Consider the following 21,627-nt stretch of genomic DNA (forward strand, 5'->3'; position numbering starts at 1 on the left):
CTGATGCTTTGCTCTTGCCATTTGCATAAAATGTGAACATCCAGAATTCATGGAATTAGCTCTGCAGAGACTCCTGATTCCTGCAATAACCATCCATTAATGTATGAAATCTAGTACATAGGTAGTCTAATTGTGTTTTTGAGGTGTCTGTCACAGTGCTAAACAAATATGGAATCAAACTCTGTGTGTGCCAAAAGAATTTTATGCCTGTAAACACTATAGAGTAAAAATGTTTCATTTCATGCGATACAGATTTTTGTGAGGGACATGGTCAAAGGATTTTTTTGAAAATCCAGTTAAAATATTTTTTAGTTTTCTTATATTCAACATTTCTTGATACACAAAAATAATCTGAGTAGGTTAGAGCCCGGATTTCACTTCAAAGAAGTCAGGATGATTTGTTCCTATTATAGCTTGTTATTTAGGGATTTTAAATATAATTTTTAATGATCTTTGCAATCATATCTCCTGGTATTGAAGTAAGGCTTTCAGACCTATATTTCAGAAGATCACCTGTATCAACTTATTAAAAGAGAGATAGGTTCCTGTAAGACATTTGCAACCTTCTAGCCCTCTGGTATAGTAGCTGATTTTAATAAGATGCATATTTTGCTAAGTCGCTTCATTCTTAAATTTCTTAAGAATTCTTGGGTGACTACTGTCTAGTCCTACTGACAGTATAGTCTATTTATTGTATTGATTTGTTACAGCACCTCTCACACTTCAGCCTCAGAGTCTCTCAATGTTCTCTTTGCTGCTCAACCCCTTGAAATATCACACCTCTAGGAAGGATGGTTCATGAATCATGATCCTGAAATCCTGTTGCATACAGGATTAATTAATGTATATTTACATTACCTACAGATATGACATCTACAGAGAAATCTCCTGATCTGTTGTAGCCCTTTCTGAAAAAGGTTTAACTCACCCTACAGGTCACACTAATGGCAAAAAGGTGAGGTGAAAATAACCGTAATAAACACCAAAATCTGTGCACTAGATAGTGTCATCTGCCTCTTCAGTATTTCCAATAATCTCTGATTAAGCAGAGTCTTCATACATAGATATCCAATAATTTTTGGCATTTTTTTGGTTTGTTTGTTTGTAAAGTTGGTCCTTATGGGTACGTCTACACTACAGCGCTAATTCGAACTAACTTAGTTTGAATTAGTTAATTCAAACTAAGCTAATTCGAACTAACGCGCCTAGAACTAAAAACTAGTTCAAATTAGCGTTTTGCTAATTCGAACTAGCATGTCCACATTAAGTGGACCCTGAACCGGGCTTAAGGATGGCCGGAAGCAGTGCCGGCAGGGCATCAGAGGAGGACTTAGAGTGTGGAGATGCTGTCTCAGGCTAGCCAAGGACTGCGCTTAAAGGGTCCTGACCCCCACCCTGGACACACAGTTCTAAGGGGTGCCCCGCTTGCAAAGAAGTTCTGGCTTGGAGTGCCCGGAGTACCCACACTGGGCACATCACACCACTCGGCCATCAGCCCGGCTGCACTTGCCGCAGGCTGCCATCTGGGGAGAGGGTGTAATTGGGGGGCTGCAGGAGAGCTTCCACCCCCAGAAGCCCGCAGAGCCAGCCCAGTTGTCCCCATCGGGGGCTCGTACCCCATTCCTCCCTCACCTCCTTCCACTTACCCTTCCCTAGCCCCCCTTCTTATTGATGTACAAAATAAAGATAACGTTTCTTCCAACATTGACTCTGTCTTTATTGAAAAAAACTGGGGGAGACCTTCTTCCACGTACCCTTCCTTAGCCCCTTTTCTTGATGTACAAAATAAAGGAAATTGTGTTCAAAAATGGAATCTGTCTTTATTGAACAAAACTGGGGGAGACTGGGAAAAGGAGGTGGGAGAGGGGAAGAGAGAGGCTGGGAGAGGGGAGGGCAACTAAAATGATCAGGGGTTGGGAACAGGTCCCATATGAAGAGAGGCTAAAGAGACTGGGACTTTTCAGTTTAGAAAAGAGGAGATGGAGGGGGGACAGGATAGAGGTCTCTAAAAGCAGGAGTTGGGTGGAGAGGGTGCATACAGAAAAGTTCTTCATTAGTTCCCATAAAGAAGGACTAGAGGACACCAAAGAAAAGGAATGGGTAGCAGGCTTCAAACTAGTAACAGAAAATTGTTCTTCACAAAGCAAAGAGTCAACCTGTGGAACTCCTTGCTGCAGGAGGCTGTGAAGGCTACAACTAGAACAGAGTTTAATGGGAAGTGAGATCAAGTCATGGAGGTTGGGTCCATGGAGTGCTATTAGCCAGGGGGTAGGAGTGGTGTCCCTGCCCAAAGTTTGTGGAAGGCTGGAGAGGGATGGCATGAGAGAAATGGCTTGGTCACTGTCTTCGGTCCATCCCCTCCAGGGTCCCTAGGGTTGGCCGCTGTCGGCAGACAGGCTACTGGGCTAGATGGACCTTTGGTCTGACCCAGTATGAACATTCTAAGCTCAGGGCTCAGGGTCGGGGGTCTCAGTGGACCCCCTTGATTTTCATGCACACCTGCTCCCTGGTGGCCAGGCTGGCAGCTCTCCTGCCCTAGCCAGCCTCTTTCCTGTGCCTAGTGCGGAGATTGTGGACGAGGTCCACGATGTCCGCACTAGCCCAGGCGGGTGCCCGCCTCTTGCGGTCCCAGGCATGCTCCCGGGAGCCGCCAGCGTGGTCCCGGGAAGAGGGGGAGGGCTGGGAGGCATCGGGTGGCTGGCTCGAGCCGTGCCAGGTGCAGGGTCTGCTGGCTGGGTGCTGGCAGGCTTGCACCTGGCACGGGCACCGTAGCCAGCCCGTGCCCTTTAAGGGGGCTGGGGCCGGGAGGGGGGCAGACGAGTTTCCCTGGTGTTGGCCAGAGTGGCCACCAGGGAAACCTGGGGAGGGCTAGCCTCCCATTAGTTCGAATTAAGGGGCTACACAGCCCTTAATTCGAACTAGTAAGTTCGAACTAGGCTTAATCCTCGTAAAATGAGGATTACCTAGTTCGAACTAAGCGCTCCGCTAGTTTGAATTAAGTTCGAACTAACGGAGTGCTAGTGTAGCGCCTATGAAAGTTAGTTCGAACTAACATCCGTTAGTTCGAATTAACTTTGTAGTGTAGACATACCCTTTGAAATTGAGGGATGGGTATAGTGACTTAGAGGCAGTTAGTTATGTAAATAGGTATGTGTGCAGTATTTCACTTAAAGCATATCAGTCAGGATATACAACACATCTCATATTCAATCTTACATCTTTCTTGAACAAACATTGTGTCAGTTTTGCCAATTTGCAAAGAAATGTGGAAACCATGACTATATCTATTAAGAAAGAGGCTAAGACCATCTAATTTGATTTCTGTTCAAATCAATCAGATTTATAAAAATAACCCAAGAAAATATATAGAAAACGCACCTCCATCTATACATGAAGGTTTAATGTTAACTGTTTGAATTACCTCTAATTCCCTTCAGTCTCCTCTCCTGTTCACAACTCTGCTCCTCTTTCCAGGTGTACTTTTCACCTAGAACTACTACCTCTTTTTGCCCCAAAACAAATTTTTCTTCAAAATGCAATTATTTTGGATGTCTTTTTATTATTAGACAGCTATTCCTGGCTGTCACTCAGCCTACTTATTTGGCTAAAGATGTACCAGATAGTCCCAGAAATCTAACAATTTTCATGTTCATTTTTCACGATTCACATTATAATCCTTAACATCAGGAACCTTTTATTTACTTTTCAAAATTCTTTCTCACAATTCATGCAACTAACTCATAGATTAGAAAGAGTCAGGCAACCTTAACTTAATAGTTTTTATAATAGTTCCTGCTAAAATAGTGTGTTTAATTTCCTGGCTTTAATCAAATATACAACCCATAAAATGACCATCAGGCAAAGATCAGGTCAACCATTATATCTATTGTAATATATTTTTTTATAGAATCTTTGCTCTGTCCTGCTGTCTTTTCACATAGAGAATTTCTTATTGAAATCATAAAGACACAAAAACATCCTTAATGCTCATGCCAACCTCTCACTTTCTATGCAATGTAACCTTCAATTTTAGTCTGTAAGAAGTAGTCTTATATAAATCGGCTTTAAACAACTTCGAATACGTTTGTAGAAGCTCTCAGACATCTTCTATTTCAAGAAAGTTCTGGTATTAGACAATTTATATGTAGAGTATAATAAATGTGTATTTCTGCACAGTGATTTTATGACTAATATAAAATATTTTTCAGCAATATTCTATTCTATGATAGTTCCAGAGTTTGGAGCATAGGAAGTTTGTGCATATAATTTATATATCTAACAGCACTTGTACCTTGACTGATCTCTCTCCAATACGTACATTTTTGATACCCAAATTGTCCAGTTATGTGATTTCTTTATATTGTATGTGGCTTTAATAAAATAGAAGCATTTGAATTATTGGATGCTGCTTAGTTTCAATAAATGAGTATGCAATAACTGAAAAATTAAAGGAATAGTAGTATTGTAGGAAGAAGTAATTGATAAAGTCAACATTTTACATTGGAACAGGTTTTGTTCTGTTGTAAAAAAAAAATTAAAGCAATCTTTTACATTTCCCCCAAGGTGATATTCAAGGTGCAGTTTAAGTGTTTGCCTGGGAATATGCTAGAAACATTTTTGAAAAGTAGGGAATTACTCAGTGAGGGGAGTCAGTGAGGAGCTTGTAAATGGTGCAGGTTCTTCAGCAGAGCACTGGAGCTGTACAGAGATTGCTTTCTAGCTTTGGAATTCTGCAGGAGTAGAACTCAATCCTTCATAGATCACTGCCATCTTCTAATGTATCTCTGTCTCCTTGGGTTGCTTCCCGGTAAGCTGTTTGTGCCATGTATAATGCATTCATGCTTGCTCATCTAAGAGCACATCTTGGTGTGGTACCTTACTATTGGAGCCTGGTGTCTTGGTCAAATGAATTTTAAGCTCCATACCTCAGGCACTATGTGACCAGCTTCACAAGAGTTCTGCTCATAAACTCTGTGTGACTTGAACTTTTTCCTTCTCTAGCTGCCAAGCTCCACTGGAGTTTGTGTGGGGTTTCAGAGTTCTTCTGGAAAAAACCTGGTCTCCTGTGAAGTGTTGGAAAGTGGATAGGAGGCAACAGGAATCAGGAGAGAGACTGTACAAGGGGAGAAGCATGGGGGAATGGAACAGCCACTGAGATTATGCCAGAGTTTTTGGTGAACAATACAAAGTCAGTAAGACCTCCTGCAGACTTTCTGAAAGCTATAAGGACTCCCAGCACACCTTAGAGAAGCAGCTGGTCATTTTGACATACTCAATTCACTAGCAAACAACTTGCCAAATATGCTATCTCAAAATAGGTCTATACCTTAGATCTTGCCAAGATTCACAGAAAAGCTCATTTAAAGTTTCTAGACAACTCATTTTGCAGACAAAAAAGAAATTACAGGAGTTTTCAAAGCATTTAGAATGACCTATTTTTTCCACGTCATATATCTCAATGATAGCTTGTTGGAAATCAGCTCCAATTTTATAAAAATTATCTCCTTGCTACAGACCACACATGAAAAATTTCATGCCCAAAGGAACTTCCCTGAGAATTTCAGAAAAGGGGCCAAGAGCAGGTATAGAATTTAGTTTCAGCTTTCACTCTGGAGAAACTTCTGACATCTCCATGCCAGTATTTTTATTTTTTACTTGCTTTTATTGCCACAGCTAGGAAAGCCTTTAATTGTATTCTAGCAATTGATTCTGTTTCCCCTCAAAGATACTTGGCCTTTGCAATGTCTTCTCTTTTGTTTCATGCTTTGTAATAGCATGTGTACATCCCTCCTTTTTTCTTCACTTCTCTTCATTCTCTTCAACATTCTTTGCAGTAGCACCAGAAGTTAGAGATGCTACTGTAGTGATGCCTATTTGAAATCATGGTCCTGAAGTAGGGAGCCAAGGCCTGTGATTCTACCAATTTAACCTCTACCAGAAGTGGCTCTGCTTAACAAATGAAATGGGAAGCGCTATATTAAATGTGCTTTCTTACCTTAGTCCCTTGACAAAAAAGCCTCTAGAAAAATATTGGTGTACCAACATTCTTACTTTTTTAATCTTTGATTTTACTGTTAGTGAATTCAGTCCATGTGAAAGCTGCTACATTGACAGTCCTGGGAACTAAAGGTCTTGGTTTATTTATCTAACCGATACAGTCTGGGCTGTCTGCAATGAAAGCTTCTTTAAATGTGCCCTGCATGCTCCCCATTGGTGTTGTTTCAACCCTGCCAACACAGTTCAGTTTTCATGTTCATTTAAAACCTGGTCTTGTCACTGAGACAGCCAACAAGGGTGTCAATTTGTGCTAACTGTGATTTAGTTTTGTGATGTGGACTACTGTCCACTAGGAACTAGAACTAGCCCACACTCTGATTTTATGTGGATTGCCAAATTACCAACCTGAGCTAGATTCAGTGACAATTTAGAGGTGCCCATACTCTTAAGTCTTCCAGTCCTCTTTATTTCTACATCAGCATATCAGTAACAGGAGTGCTACTTATTTAAAACCCCAAAAGAGTGAAGTTGATCTTTTATTGAGAGCCGTACATATGTTTCTCCTTTATTTGCATATATATAGTGTAAGTTTACACATCATTTTATAAACACAGGCAAATTCTGCTCTCCATTGCACCAGTATATCCAAAGTAACTCTTCTAAAGCCTTTGGAGGTATTCTAGAGCAGGGGTGAGGGACTTCTTCGGGTGAGGAGCCTCTGACCCACAGAAAATCAGATGGGCAGGGGATAATGGGGGCTGGAATGCCAGATTGGGCTCCCCAGTGCTGTGGGGGGAGGAGCCCTGAGCCCCAGGGGCTGGATCCAGACAAGCCAGGGATCATATCTTGTCCCTGGGCCTTAGGTTCTCCACCCCTGTTCTAGAGAGATCAGTGTATGAGTAGGCAGAATATGCTATAATGGACTTTTCTATACTGGGAATTTTCAGCAGTGCTAGCAATGATGGATGTGTTAGTGAACGTATTTTAATTTCAGATTCCATAATGCACATTTTTCAGTGGACAATCAATTAAAAACATGTTAGTGTTGTATATTACTGATATTAATTTTTTGTTGACTGTGGCAAATTCTTGGGACTTAAAACACTATTAACCAATTATTGTTGATAAAATGTGAAAAGGTGTTATTTCTGTTATGGATATAAAGTAGGGAGAGAACGGGTGCTTCTACACAGCACTTATTTCGAAATAGAGCACTCTTCCTCTGACTTCCCTTATTCCTCATACAATGAGGGTTACGGGAGTTGGAGTAAGAAGTCCTCCAGCGTGACAGTATTTCGATTATTTCGAAATAACTGCCTGCTGTGTAGATGCGGACACAGGGTACGTCTACACTACAGCACTAGTTCGAACTAACTTAGTTCGAATTAGTTAATTCGAACTAAGCTAATTCGAACTAACGCGTCTAGAACTAAAAACTAGTTTGAATTAGCGTTTTGCTAATTCGAACGAGCAAGTCCACATTGAGTGGACTCTGAACAGGGCTTAAGGATGGCCGGAAGCAGTGCCGGCAGGGCATAAAAGGAGGACTTAGAGCATGGAGATGCTGTCTCAGGCTAGCCGAGGGCTGCGCTTAAAGGGTCCCGACCCCCACCCCGGACACACAGTTCTAAGGGGTGCCCTGCTTGCAAAGAAGTTCTGGCTTGGAGTGCCCGGAGTACCCACACTGGGCACATCACACCACTCGGCCATCAGCCCGGCTGCACTTGCCGCAGGCTGCCATCTGGGGAGAGGGAGTAATTGGGGGGCTGCAGGAGAGCTTCCACCCCCAGAAGCCCGCAGAGCCAGCCCAGTCCTCCCCATCGGGGGCTCGTACCCCATTCCTCCCTCACCTCCTTCCACTTACCCTTCCCTAGCCCCCCTTCTTATTGATGTACAAAATAAAGATAACGTTTCTTCCAACATTGACTCTGTCTTTATTGAAAAAAACTGGGGGAGACTGGGAAAAGGAGGTGGGAGAGGGGAAGAGAAAGGCTGGGAGAAGGGAGGGCAACTAACATGATCAGGGGTTGGGAACAGGTCCCAGATGAAGAAAGGCTACAGAGACTGGGACTGTTCAGCTTAGAAAAGAGGAGACGGAGGGGGGACAGGATAGAGGTCTCTAAAAGCAGGGGTTGGGTGGAGAGGGTGCATTCAGAAAAGTTCTTCCTGAGTTCCCATAAAGAAGGACTAGAGGACACCAAAGGAAAGGAATGGGTAGCAGGCTTCAAACTAGTAAGAGAAAGTTGTTCTTCACAAAGCAAATAGTTAACCTGCGGAACTCCTTGCTGCAGGAGGCTGTGAAGGCTAGAACTGGAACAGAGTTTAAAGGGACGTGAGATCAAGTCATGGAGGTTGGGTCCATGGAGTGCTATTAGCCAGGGGGTAGGAGTGGTGTCCCTGCCCAAAGTTTGTGGAAGGCTGGAGAGGGATGGCACGAGACAAATGGCTTGGTCACTGTCTTCGGTCCATCCCCTCCAGGGTCCCTAGGGTTGGCCGCTGTCGGCAGACAGGCTACTGGGCTAGATGGACCTTTGGTCTGACTCAGTATGAACATTCTAAGCTCAGGGCTCAGGGTCGGGGGTCTCAGTGGACCCCCTTGATTTTCATGCACACCTGCTCCTGGGTGGCCAGGCTGGCAGCTCTCCTGCCCTAGCCGGCCACTTTCCTGTGCCTAGTGCGGAGATCGTGGACAAGGTCCACGATCTCCGCACTAGCCCAGGAAGGTGCCCGCCTCTTGCGGTCCAGGGCAAGCTCCCGGGAGCCGCCAGCCTGGTCCCGGGAAGAGGGGGTGGGCTGGGGGGCATCGGGTGGGTGGCTCTGTGCCGTTCCAGGTACAGGGTCTGCTGGCTGGGTGCTGGCAGGCTTGCACCTGGCACGGGCACCGTAGCCAGCCCGTGCCCCTTTAAGGGGTCCGGGGCCGGGAGGGGGGCATAGAGTTTCCCTGGTGTTGGCCAGAGTGGCCACCAGGGAAACCTGGGGAGGGCTAGCCTCCCACTAGTTCGAACTAAAGGGCTACACAGCCCTTAGTTCGAACTAGCTAGTTCGAACTAGGCGTTAGTCCTCGTAAAATGAGGTTTACCTAGTTCAAACTAAGCGCTCCGTTAGTTCGAATTAAGTTCGAACTAACGGAGCGCTAGTGTAGCGCCTAGGAAAGTTAGTTCAAACTAACGTCCATTAGTAGTGTAGACATACCCTAAGTTATTTTGAAATAATGTTGCTGTGTAGACATACCCTATTTGGCCCACGGACTGTCAACAAAAGGCCACCAATAAAATGGGAATTATTACAAATAATCCTACAGATATGAGGAACTTTAAAAGCAACAATAATGTTTGATTCCTAAGGAAGCTTAGGAGATGAAGCAATCAAATGAATGTAAGAAAACATTGTCACAGCAGCTTCTGCAAAGTATTAATGTCACTGCTCACCCAAGCAAGGTTTGGCCTCATTTTTAAACCTTAAAATTTGGCAAATGGATGAGCAAGTTAATATGTTTAGGCTTGAAATTAATATGATCACACAAATTATTACAGAACCAAAATCTACTTGCTCCACAATAGTAGTTGTTTCATTCAGTGCAAAATGATATTGTTTAGATAGCAAAATTCCAGATAAGAGAAATAATTATGAATAAAAATTAAATATTTCTGCATAGAACATATTGTGGTAAAAGTTAATTTTCTTCATATAAAAATGATTTCCATCAAAACAATCTCTTTTATATAGCTAATATATATATAAATGAATATTTTAAAATTTTGGCACATTCTAAGTCTATCGCTCATTTTGCAAGTCAGACCCACTCCCATTGAAATCAGTGGAAGCTGAAAAGTTTGGGCATGCTGTTTGATCTATTGAATTCCACCCTGTATAAAAATAGTATCAGTCAGGCACCATCTTGCAGTCCTCAAGATGGTAGAACTCTCCGTGTTTCCCAGGTTGCATATTAAAGATGAAAGTGTAAAAATCAGAGTTACTGAGAAAGTGTGATCTTGGCTTTAGGTTTGTATTTTCTTTTATATTCATCAAGGGCAACCCCAAAAGTTCTAATCTGGGTTCTATTCTCTGATATTTGTCTTGGAGAAGCAAATGACCTTATAATTAATATTGGGACTTCTGTCTCTCATTTCAACATATTAATTGTATGGGTTAGTGGAAAGTGACATTCCTGGGCATTATATTGGAACTGCTTTTTGGCAGAAACAGATTTTGTTTGATTTTTCAGTCCTTATGATTCTGATATAGTAGGATTGATTCTGAAATAGAGGAGTCTTTCACCAAACTGATTCACCTTTTTGAATACTAGTATAACTAAAATTATACTTTCTCCAAAACTTAAATGTACAATTTTCAGAGCAAAAAAATGTTCCAAGCCAGCAAGTTATTATCAGTGGAGAAGAATTTGAGAGTTCTTTCAAATTGCTAATTGCTGAGGCCAAGTGATATTTTCTAAGGCTGTCAAATGCAATATCCCTAGAGATCAAATTACTCACCAACAATGACAGCAATGACGGTGAAGAGCACAAAAGCATTCCTCAATAGGTAACTTTTAACATCATCCTTAGTTATGCTCTGCACTTTCTTTTTTGCCTTGAGTGTACGTTTCCGGACTCCCTGCTGAAAGCGTTCCATCCTATTTCCAGATCTTGGATCTTCTCCGTTACTTTTAGTCATCTATATTTTGAAAAGTGATTTCTTCTATTACAATTTACGGCTCTTAAAATCTCCCCAGAAAGACAGCCTACCCTCTTCCTTGGGAAGTGCAGGAGGAAGCTAGAAGACAAAATATAACAAATAATTACTACGAGTTAAACTTTCAGAGACATGATCAGTCAAATCTGCACATGTAGACAAATATTAGTCATATAAAAATCAGGCTTAGGTTATGTAGATTATCCAATTAGTTGATTGCAATATATGGTAAATAGCTGCAATGTTTGGTAGAAACTTGATTTGAAAGTACAGATTTTGTTCAAACTTGTCTTTCAGTATTTGCAGGGAATGGTCTTAATTCTTCTTTCACACTGTTACAAATGAGGTGTAACTTCACAGCTGTCAATGGAGTTACAATCATGTAAAACAGATGTCATGGGAGAATCGGATACTCTATATCTTTAACTATTGATCAAGCTTCATTTTTACCTATCTAGCAGGCATTTATTTATTCAAATGGAATCTGTTTATCCCACCTTTCAAATTAAATGTCTGATAAATAATATCTTTTAAAGTCATACCATTCAGAATTTTATGTATTTCAGATGTTTTCAAATTTTAATGCTTTGTTCTACACTAATTTCTCTCCTGTTCCATGGAAAAAGACAGCAGGAATAGTTTATCTCTTTACTTACTACTCAAAAGTTTATCTCTTTACTTACTACTCAAAAGGAGTTTCATCTTTGAAACTCACTTCAAAGATGAATGTTACTATGCTACTCTGAACACATCTCTAAAACATCAAAAGATGCAATTCATTTTAAGCTTGTCATTTTAAGTTTGTTGCAAAACATTATCTTGTAGTGTGAATTTGTATTGACTGGCAAAGAATTGATATGTTCTGATAAAAATCACATTACAGATTTGGCTTTAAGATTAAAAAAAGCTTTCATTTCTTGGGGGGAGGAGTCACAAATTCATGAATGGGTATAGCTGGCTGCAGCACTGAAATCTATTCTCAATTATATAGATCGTTTACATCTGCCTTGCTACATCTATTATCTAATTAGTTTTGCAGAAAGCATTTAGAAAGTTCAAGTTTTAGAAGTCAGATGATTGAAGGGGCTATCATGTTATTTAAAGGTAAGAGAATATTTTTAATGAGATTTGGTCTTCTTTTGGAGTTAAATATATGGTTTAAAAACTAGTATGTTAATATACCATTCGCCTTGGATTTTAACATGCTGTAATATTGTTTTTAACAAGATTGCATGTACACACACATTTTCTATTCTCCCTCCCCTATCTCACCTCTTTCCTTTATTTTTTAAAAAAATTGTATTTTCAATTGGAAAAGCTATAATAGTTAATAAGTCTTTTCTTAATTGGCTGTAGAGTGGGGAAAAAGTTCTTAGGCTGAACTAAATATTTAAACTATTATGTACAGTATTTTTGATTTTGGAAGTATGACTGCTGTGTATATGAATGAATTTTTCTTTGGAAATTTAGTCTGAAACATTTTATAACAAGCTTATAGATTCACTCCACCTCTTTGTCCATCCAGGACCACCAAAATATTATCCCAGCCTACCCTTTATTAAGTAAGTTTAAGTTAAAAAAACAATTCAGTGTACCCCCAAAGAATCATTATATCAAATTACCTAGAAAAGTATTTTAGAGGAAAAGAATGAAAAGTGAGAAATGCCAGCAAAATAAACAAGCTTACCTTCTCAAATTCTGCAATGATCCAAGCACAAAAGGCAACCAATAAGGTAAATTTCCCAGTAGGTACAATAGAGGTGAAAAATTCAGTGAGCGAGAGAAGGAGAAGACTGACAATATTCATGTGCTCTAGATACAGCAACTTACTATCACTGTAACTTAAGAAAAGGGGAGGAGACTATTAATCCAACTCAGGGGAAAAAATAAAAAACACAACTGAAGGGGGGAGAGCTGAGCTTCTGGAATATTGATTAGTCTTGGCCAGTAAAAACAGGGTTGCTTTCTTTGTTTTTCCCCTTTAGACCACTTTCACGCTTTGTCAGTTCAGCTTCATTAGAAATGCAAAATCAGGATTCAGGAAGCATTGAAGAATGACACACAACAGAGAAGGCTGGAAGTTTTTGTGATTAGATATTCCAAAAACCAGGAGTCTGTAAAAATGAAACATAATTAAATAACATTATTCCATTACCTTTAAAAGAAAAGATGAGCTATCTGAGGATGTTAGTCTACTATAAGAAGTGTTTTAGTTTGCAGTTGCAAGGTATTTTCTAATCCTTAATGCCAGTTATTTAAGGAAGCATCTAGGATAGAGAAACAGCTTTACATCTCTCAGGAGTAACTGGAACACTATCCAGAATAGATCAAAATATGATGAGATACAGTTCTTGATAGTTTTCTTGTAGTTACTCAAAAAGCAAGATGAGGCTTGTCTGTAGTTCAGTAATTTAAACTCTTTCAGAGTAAGCCCAGTTCAGCAAAGATTGTCTCAACAGCACAGTGTGTGAATAACAAAGGAAAAGCTCCAAACATTCAGCTTTTTCCTAAAAAGAAGTTGTCTTTTTTTTTATTTAACGGTTTGCACCATTGGTAGAATTTGGAGGCGGGGGAAGGAAGGAAAAGCATCTTGTACCTCTTCAGAATATGAATTTTGAGTTTAAATGCTGGTTGAATCACAGATATATGACAGGTGATAAATCATGTTATTTAAATATTGTAGGCTAACATTTTAGCATATCTTTTTATGAGATTCCTGAGCTTTGACACCCTATTGAGATTTATAAGATGAAAAGTGTGAAATATGTTTTGTACTAGGTGCTAATATTACTAGCTCTATTTCAGAGAACAGGACTTTGAGTTAATAAGCTTTCTGTAAAAAAGAAAAAATTTACCACATCACAATCATTATAAAAACTAGACATAATTAGGATAAACTTAGAGAACAAATTGAATTTGGTTGGATTAAAATTATTTGCCAAAAAACACACAATGATTTTGCTTTCTTATCCAGGGAATAAATCTGTGTTCACTATGTATACTCTGCCTGATTTCAGCTGTTTTCTTTAAAAAAAATTATCTAAAAAGATCTCTATCAAAACCAGATAGAGTCTATGTACAGTTGCTGTCTACCCTGCTTAACAATGTTGCTTTTAGACACACAGAATATTGGATTAAAGAACATCTGCAGTCAATTTAGGTCCAAATTCTGAGTAAAGACTCAAGAATCTGATGAGTAAGAAAACAAATATAAAAATTGAATTCATTTTGAACTGCCAATGAATTGGATGAATGCATATATCGTTTATTCAATTAAAATTGTCTTACCTACTATGTTAATTACAATCACTTGCTCTTTTTGACAGCTTATATTGTTGCATATTTAATAGCAATTTCTTCTCTTTAACAGTACCTGCTGTACTTTACATTCCTGCCTAAGGGGTCCTATTTATCCCATCAGTTAACAGAATGGTATTTTTCATGATGCAGTTTTTAAATGCTTTTGACATGTAGCCTGAAACTGGGATATGACCTTTTAGATGACCTGTGAGCCTTAGTGATCTGCTTGTTTGATTTTTCCCTTGAAGGCTAGCAAACTTTCTGTGGATTTTCCCAAATAAGGGCTTGATCCTGCCCTCATTGAAATCAATGGTAAAGCTCCCATTGAGTTGAGTGAGAGAGGATTAGTTATTAAATCAAGTGATTTTCATGTATTTCTTTATTTAGTTTCCTACAGATATTATGACAATGTAGTATTTTCTTGTGGAAGGAAATGAATTTAGTATTGAAACCTAATGAGAAAATGGACATCGAGCTGTCTCAAAGATTAGCATTTTAAATTCAACCTATGGTTCCATTAGCGTTGGAATTTTTCTTCTTTCTTGGGAAAGATACTTAAAACACGACGTTAGAACTGAAGATAATCAAGAAAGAGTATAAGAAAGAGAGGGCAGTGTATCTTGGGGTTAGAGTAGGGTATGTGAATTTTAAAAGACCTGTAATCTCTATACCTAGCTGTGCTGCTAACTAACTGCATGAGCTTTACCAATTTACATTAACTTCTTTATGCCTCAATTTCTCTAGCTCTAAAACAGAAGTAATAGTTATTTCTTTGTCTATGTAGGATTTTACTGGTGCCCATCACTGAAGTATCTATGGGTATGTCTACACTACCCCCCTAGTTCGAACTAGGGGGGTAATGTATGCATACTGAACTTGCTAATGAAGCCCGGGATTTGAATTTCCCGGGCTTCATTAGCATAAAGCCGGCGCCGCCATTTTTAAAAGCCGGACTACACGCGGCACGGACTAGATAGTTCGGATTAGGCTTCTAATCCGAACTATCTGTACGCCTCGTGGAACAGGTGTACAGATAGTTCGGATTAGGAAGCCTAATCCGAACTATCTAGTCCGTGCCGCGTGTAGCCGCGCGGCACGGGGTTCGCACTAGCCGGCTTTTAAAAATGGCGGCGCCGGCTTTATGCTAATGAAGCCCGGGAAATTCAAATCCCGGGCTTCATTAGGAAGTTCGGTATGCATACATTACCCCCCTAGTTCGAACTAGGGGGGTAGTGTAGACATACCCTGAGTGAGTTTGTGAATCACTTTGAAGTGCTTGGACAGAAGGTTCTATGTGTTTTGTTATTATATCTCTATAGATACAGGCAGTCCCCGGGTTACGTACAAAATAGGGACTGTAGGTTTGTTCTTAAGTTGACTCTGTATGTAAGTCGGAACTGGCGTCAGCTGCTGCTGAAACTGATCAGTTTCAACCGCGGCTGAATCTGGATGCCAGTTCTGACTTACATACATATTCAACTTAAGAAACCCAGGCGTCCCCAAGTCAGCTGCTGCTGAAACTGATCAGCGGCTGATTCCAGGAAGCCTGGGGCAGAGCAATTCTGCCTCGGGCTTCCTGTAGTCAGACGCTGGTCAGTTTCAGCAGCGGCTGACTTGGGGACGCCTGGGGCAGAGCAGCTGGGGTGCTGCTGGGTTGCTCCAGTAGCGCGGCTCCTCGGCGCTACTGGAGCAACCCAGCAGCACCCCAGCTGCTCTGCCCCAGGCGTCCTGATTCAGCCACTGCTGAAACTGACCAGCAGCGGCTGAATCAGGACACCTCGGGCAGAGCAGCTGGGTTGCTGCCGGGTTGGTCCGGAGCGGTGCTGCGGGACCAACCCGGCAGCCCCCAGCTGCTCTACCCCAGAGTTAGGCAAGAAAAGCCTGGTCTGCTGGGGAGGAGGCACTAGCTGCACCCCCCCACCCCCCAGCAGACCAGGGGGACAGGAGCAAAGCCGCGGAGCACGTCCGCAGCGGGACAGCCCGAGCGCGCCTGGGCTGTCCTGCTGGGGGTGTGCTCCAAGGCTTTGCTCCCCGTCTCCCTGCAGACCAGGGAGACGGAGAGCAAAGCCGCTGAGCACGCCCGCAGCGGGACAGCCCAGGCGCGCTCGGGCTGTCCCGCTGCGGGCGTGCTCCGCGGCTTTGCTCCTGTCCCCCTGGTCTGCTGGGGGGTTCCAGCAAAGCCGCTGGACCCCCCCAGCAGACCAGGGACACCAGAGCAAAGCCGCTGCCTGGGTGGCTTTGCTCGTTTGCCCGGGAGCAAAGCCGCCCAGGCAGCGGCTTTGCTCGGGTGTCCCTGGTCTGCTGGGGGGATCCAGTGGCTTTGCTGGACCCCCCCCCCAGCAGACCAGGGGGACAGGAGGAAAGCCGCCCAGCTTTGCTGGACCCCCTCAGCAGACCAGGGAGACCGGGAGAAGCTTTTCTCGCCCCGGAGGACACGGGTGGCGACCCGCTGCCCGTGAGCTCCGGGGTGAGAAAAGCCCCGTTCGTAAGTGCGGATCCGACATAAGTCGGATCCGCGTAAGTCGGGGACTGCCTGTATATCCAACTATTACACAATAACCAAGCCAATCCAGCTGTAGAAAATGTAACAGGTATAAATTAAGTAATAAACAATAACTTCAATATGTCCAGTTTCATTGTTTGGATGATGATACATGTAACACAGATGAGTGCATTAATCCCAGCTGAAATATGTGTTTAAGCATATACTGTGAACATATTCTTACCTGTAAGCAAATGAACATTGTATGCTAATGCACAAAAGTTCTGGTGGTTTAGACACACTCATGAATAGCCTATCAACATGTTACTTAATTCTGACATGTAATAGACATGCCAGCATCTGTCTGTGGCTTGTGCCAGGTCCATGCTTTTACAAGTTTGCTGTCACACCAGGAAAAGAATGTGTAACCATTACCATTCCTGAAGGAGTTGTTTCAAACCCTCTCCTGTCCTTATTATTTAGTTGTATGTGGTAAAGAAAATTCAAAAAATCTGGTATGGAAATATCACAATAACTTGTTCTCATATATATGATATATCCTTCCTTTCATCAAAGTAGGATACAACGCGCTTAGCACTCATCTACAGGCTTCTGATCTCATCCCCATTCCCTAAATCACACTCCCTTCCATGTTGTGACAACAATCTCTCCTTATATATTTTGGCAGTTTTATATCCACTCTAAGCTTAGGTCTACACTACACTAGGTACATCGGCTTACAGTACGCCATCCAGCTACGCAAAATGTGAAGCTGGATTCAGTTTACCTTAAGCTAAGCCACTGCAGTGTCTACACTGCGGGATGCTGATGGGAGCACATGCTTCCGTCAGCTTCCCTTACTGCTCGCAGAATGAGGAGTACCAGCTGCTGGCAGGGGCTTCCCTCAGCATTTGATTTGGGGGGGTCTACACTAGACCCGCTAAATCAAATGCTAGAAGATTGCCCTCCAGAGGGTCAATGTTTCCCATAGTGCAGATGTACCCTAGGTGAGATAATATAGGGGGTAGGATTTTTTTCAAGGTTTAATCTGGTTGGAAAAATTAGGGATTTTTTTTTCATCCAAACCAGTTCATCCATCTTGGCTTATCACAAGGGATTCTAATGTATCTGATTTTTGGCTGAACATATGTGAAAAATGTATCATACTTGTGATTAAGGGCCAAATTCTCATCTAGTTATAGCCAATGGCAAAATTCTTACTAAAAGCCGTGAGACCTGAAGATGGCCCTTTACTCATATGTACTCCACACACCTTTAAGACTGTTTGCAAAGCCAACCTAATTCTTTCTAATGATTTATTCTGTTTCTAAACAAATGCTTTAGTGGTGCTACTTCTACAGATTGCCCAGGAAAGAATGAACCAAGCAATACAATTCATACAGGAAAAAAACCCCAAGACTAATCTTACAATAGAACCATTCTGAGTTTTCTTTCCTGGATAGGAGGTACTGTATGATCATATTTGAAAACATGACGTGTCCCCTAACAAGGTGTAATTACATACAGAGAAAAGTATATGAAATTTACCTAAACTATCCTATGTCTTATTATTGAAAACACATCATTGCAGAGAGAATTAAGTTATGGATACGTGCTAGTCTTGTTTCACATAAGGATTGCTTTAACTTACTAAATAAAGAGGATGTCATAAAAATACTGTACTGACATTTGCCAGTTTTTTACCAGACAGTTATTGCAGCTATCAGCTATAGCTCAGATGACACTGTGTGGTAACTGTTGGCAAATGCTGACTCTTTAATGTCAGTTGTATGTTACGTGATTTTTAGAGCTCCAATTCTGACATGTAATAGACATGCCTGCATCTGTCTGTGGCTTTTGCCAGGTCCATGCTTTTACAAGTTTGCTGTCACACCAGGAAAAGAATGTGTAACCATTACCATTCCTGAAGGAGTTGTTTCAAACCCTCTCCTGTCCTTATTATTTAGTTGTATGTGGTAAAGGAAATTCAATATTTCCCTCTATTGTATAAGTAAAGATAACAAATTCCTATTTGTGGTATTTTTGATGGGTGCTTATCAACAGTAGTGCAAAATGATGTTATCAAACAGCATCTCCTTTAACCAAATGTATGAATGTGTTTGAAATCCTGCATTCCTCCTCCCACTCATGTCGTCATACAGGGCTAGATTGTGTTCCGCTTGTTAATATAAGGGAGCAAGGATCCTTTCAGATACTGCAGCATGATCCAGTGCATGAATCCTTTTGGTACACCATAGCAGGCCTCATCAAAAACATGAGGGACTAGACTTCTCAACCTGAGAACACCTGTTTAATCATTTGTTTGCAGATTTCTCATAGGATTAGTAGCAGATAATGTGAATTTCCTGGATCTTGCTGCTCACGGTCCTATTTTGGGTATCCCCCTACCGTTGGGATACAGAGACAGGAGACCTATGATGTAGTCACTTTTCAGAATGGAGAGATGTAACCAGTGGTGTCCTCCCAAGGGTCTGTACTGGGACCAATCCTATTCAACATTTTTATAAATGATCTGGAGAAAAGGGTATACAGTAAGGTGGAAAAATTTGCAGATGATACCAAACTGCTCAAGATAGTTAAGAAAAAAGCAGACTGCAAAGAGGCTCAAAAGGATCTCACAAAACTAGGTGACTGGCCAACAACATGGCAAATGAATTTAATGTTGATAAATGCAAAGCATTGCACACTGGAAAGAAATAATCCCACCTATACATACAAAATCATGGAGACTAATTTATCTATAACCACTCATGAGAGAGATTTTGGAGTCATTGTGGATAGTTCACTGAAAACCATATGAATCCATGGTATAGTTTCACTCAAAAAATATATATTGGCTTTGGAAAAGATTCAGAAAAGGGCAACAAAAATGATTAGGCATTTGGAATGCCTGCCATACAAAGAGAGGTGAAAAGACAGATTTTTCATCTTAGAAAAGAGGAGACTAAGGGGGGATATGATAGAGGTCTATAAAATCATGACAAGTATGGAGAAAATGAATAAGGAAAAGTTATTTACTTGTTCCCATAACATAAGAACTAGGGGATCACCAAATAAAATTAATAAGTAGCAAGTTTAAAACAAACAAAAGGAAGTTTTTCTTCACACAGCATGCAGTAAACCTGTGGAACTCCTTGCCAGAGAAAGTTGTGAAGACTAAGATTTTTAACAGGGTTCAAGAAAGAACTAGATAAATTCATAGAGGTTAGGTCCATCAGTACTTATTAGTGAGGATGAGTAGGAATGGTGTCCCTAGATTCTGTTCATCAAAGCCAGGAAATGGGTAACAGGGGGGATTACTTGATGATTCCCTGTTCTGTTCACTCCCTCTGGGGCATCTGGCATTGGCCACTGTCGGAAGACAGGATACTGGGCTAGATGGACCTTTAGTCTGATCTAGTTTCTCTGTTCTTATGGTGGGTATAGTAGACGTAGTAGGTGACTCCTCTTCCACAAATAGAAATATCACTAGGTTATGATCTGGCCCATACAATGATCATGGTCACTCAGTCTCCTGTCTCTTGCACTCCTGTTTTCTAGACATCTGCCTTAGAAAAAGCAGGAGAGATAAATAAGAAGCATGATTAAAGAAATTACTATTTCTAAAATGGATTCAATTCCAACAGTATCTCTGCATGGAAGCCATATTGTGTACACACTCTCGTTTATGCATCTGTTTTTTACTTCTAATGAAATATTGTGTCTAAACTAAATTAATTTTGGGTAGCTTTTACAGTAGCAAATAAAATACAAACACAAAGAACACCTCATTTAAATCAAGCTCAGTTAAGGAAATTCATTTATGTGGAGCATTATGTTTATATGAAATTTTTAATACATCATGTTCACTGTTATAGAATCATAATTATAGCAATCAAGACCGCATAGAAATCTTTTGTAAAAATAATTATAATTTAACACAGCTCACAGTGCTGTTATAATAATGACAATTATAGAAACTGTTTAGCATTTGGACCTTTTTGGCAGGAGGACTATGCATTGTTTATTGTGAGAAAGAAATGGGCACTGAGAAAATATGCTAATTTTTATCCAGGGGAAAATGCAATTTCAAGTTTAGAAAACTGAATGGCAGAAAGTCTTTTGTGTTAATGTCTGTGCATATAATCAATCCATAACGACAGAGATGATTTCAAGTCACTATGTTTTGTTGGTTGATCTGTTTTATATGAAACAGGAGAGAGAACTCAAAATGCTATTCTACTTCAGAGTGTCCTTGGCATCTGCCATTCATGCTATGTGGTAGGTATCCTTTTTTTAACCCTTTCTCTGCCCCTTTCACTCCCCCAGCTTTTCATTCTGAGAGCTGTCCTCTGCTGGGGCCTGATCCAATGCCCATGCAAGACAGTGGGAGTCTTTTCATTGATTTAAAAGGGCATTGGGCCAGGCCTTTACTGCCCACTACCTTTTCTGCATGTCAAAAGTTGGTCAGAGAATTGTCTTCAGACCCTCTAGGAAAATTAGGCTGGTAGAAGTTCTACATAGCACAGCCCCAACTCTTTTTAGTGGAGAACTGATGTGTCACTTACCGGAAAGGTGGTTTCAGTTTGCTCAATTGGGTAGTAGGGGGTTCTTTCTGCCAATATTGATGTCATGGGTCAGAGGTGACATGAGTTTTCATGGAACAGACAAGATATATTTTAGAAAAATCACCCATTTTTAAAGTTCTGTATATTTAAACTTTTGTTTAGTGGGCAACTATATCAGCATGATCTATAACAGTGAACATGATGTATGACATTCATATTGTGTACACAATCTTGTTTATGCATCCATTTTTACCTATACATATTGTACATTATTTTAAAGCCATTCACTACAAAATAAAGCACTACTAATATGTTATAAACACAATTGTAGAAACAAGAATAAAAGCAAAAGACAATAATATTACTCCAAATCAGACAAGAATCTACCAAACCTCCCAAATTTAACTGTTTGCTGTTCCTCCTACAAACTTATATGTATTAATCTCAAAATTGCTTTATGTACTGATTAGATATTGTTTCTGCCATATGATCCATAAGTGGCTTCCATTTGCTTTTTTGCTGACATATAACCCTTGTCATAGTTGCTCTGAAGTTGTACACAAGTTTGCATGAGTAAAATTTACAGGA

At 40.8% G+C, this 21,627-nt stretch overlaps 1 protein-coding gene across 1 annotated transcript in view; it reads right to left on the reverse strand.

Moving 5' to 3' along the window:
- The window catches only part of SLC1A3 (solute carrier family 1 member 3), an 83,869-nt gene extending 71,314 nt beyond the window's left edge, over positions 1-12,555 (reverse strand). The window contains exons 1-2 of the mRNA XM_075932532.1: positions 12,377-12,555; positions 10,491-10,770 (exon numbers count right to left, since the gene is read on the reverse strand). Of these exons, the coding sequence (XP_075788647.1) occupies positions 10,491-10,671 (181 nt within the window). The 5' untranslated portion in view covers positions 10,672-10,770; positions 12,377-12,555. The remainder of the gene's footprint in view (positions 1-10,490; positions 10,771-12,376) is intronic.
- Between the last annotated feature and the right edge of the window lie 9,072 nt (positions 12,556-21,627).

Source organism: Pelodiscus sinensis, chromosome 6 (genome assembly GCF_049634645.1).
Source record: "Pelodiscus sinensis isolate JC-2024 chromosome 6, ASM4963464v1, whole genome shotgun sequence".
NCBI classification, from domain to species: domain Eukaryota; kingdom Metazoa; phylum Chordata; order Testudines; family Trionychidae; genus Pelodiscus; species Pelodiscus sinensis.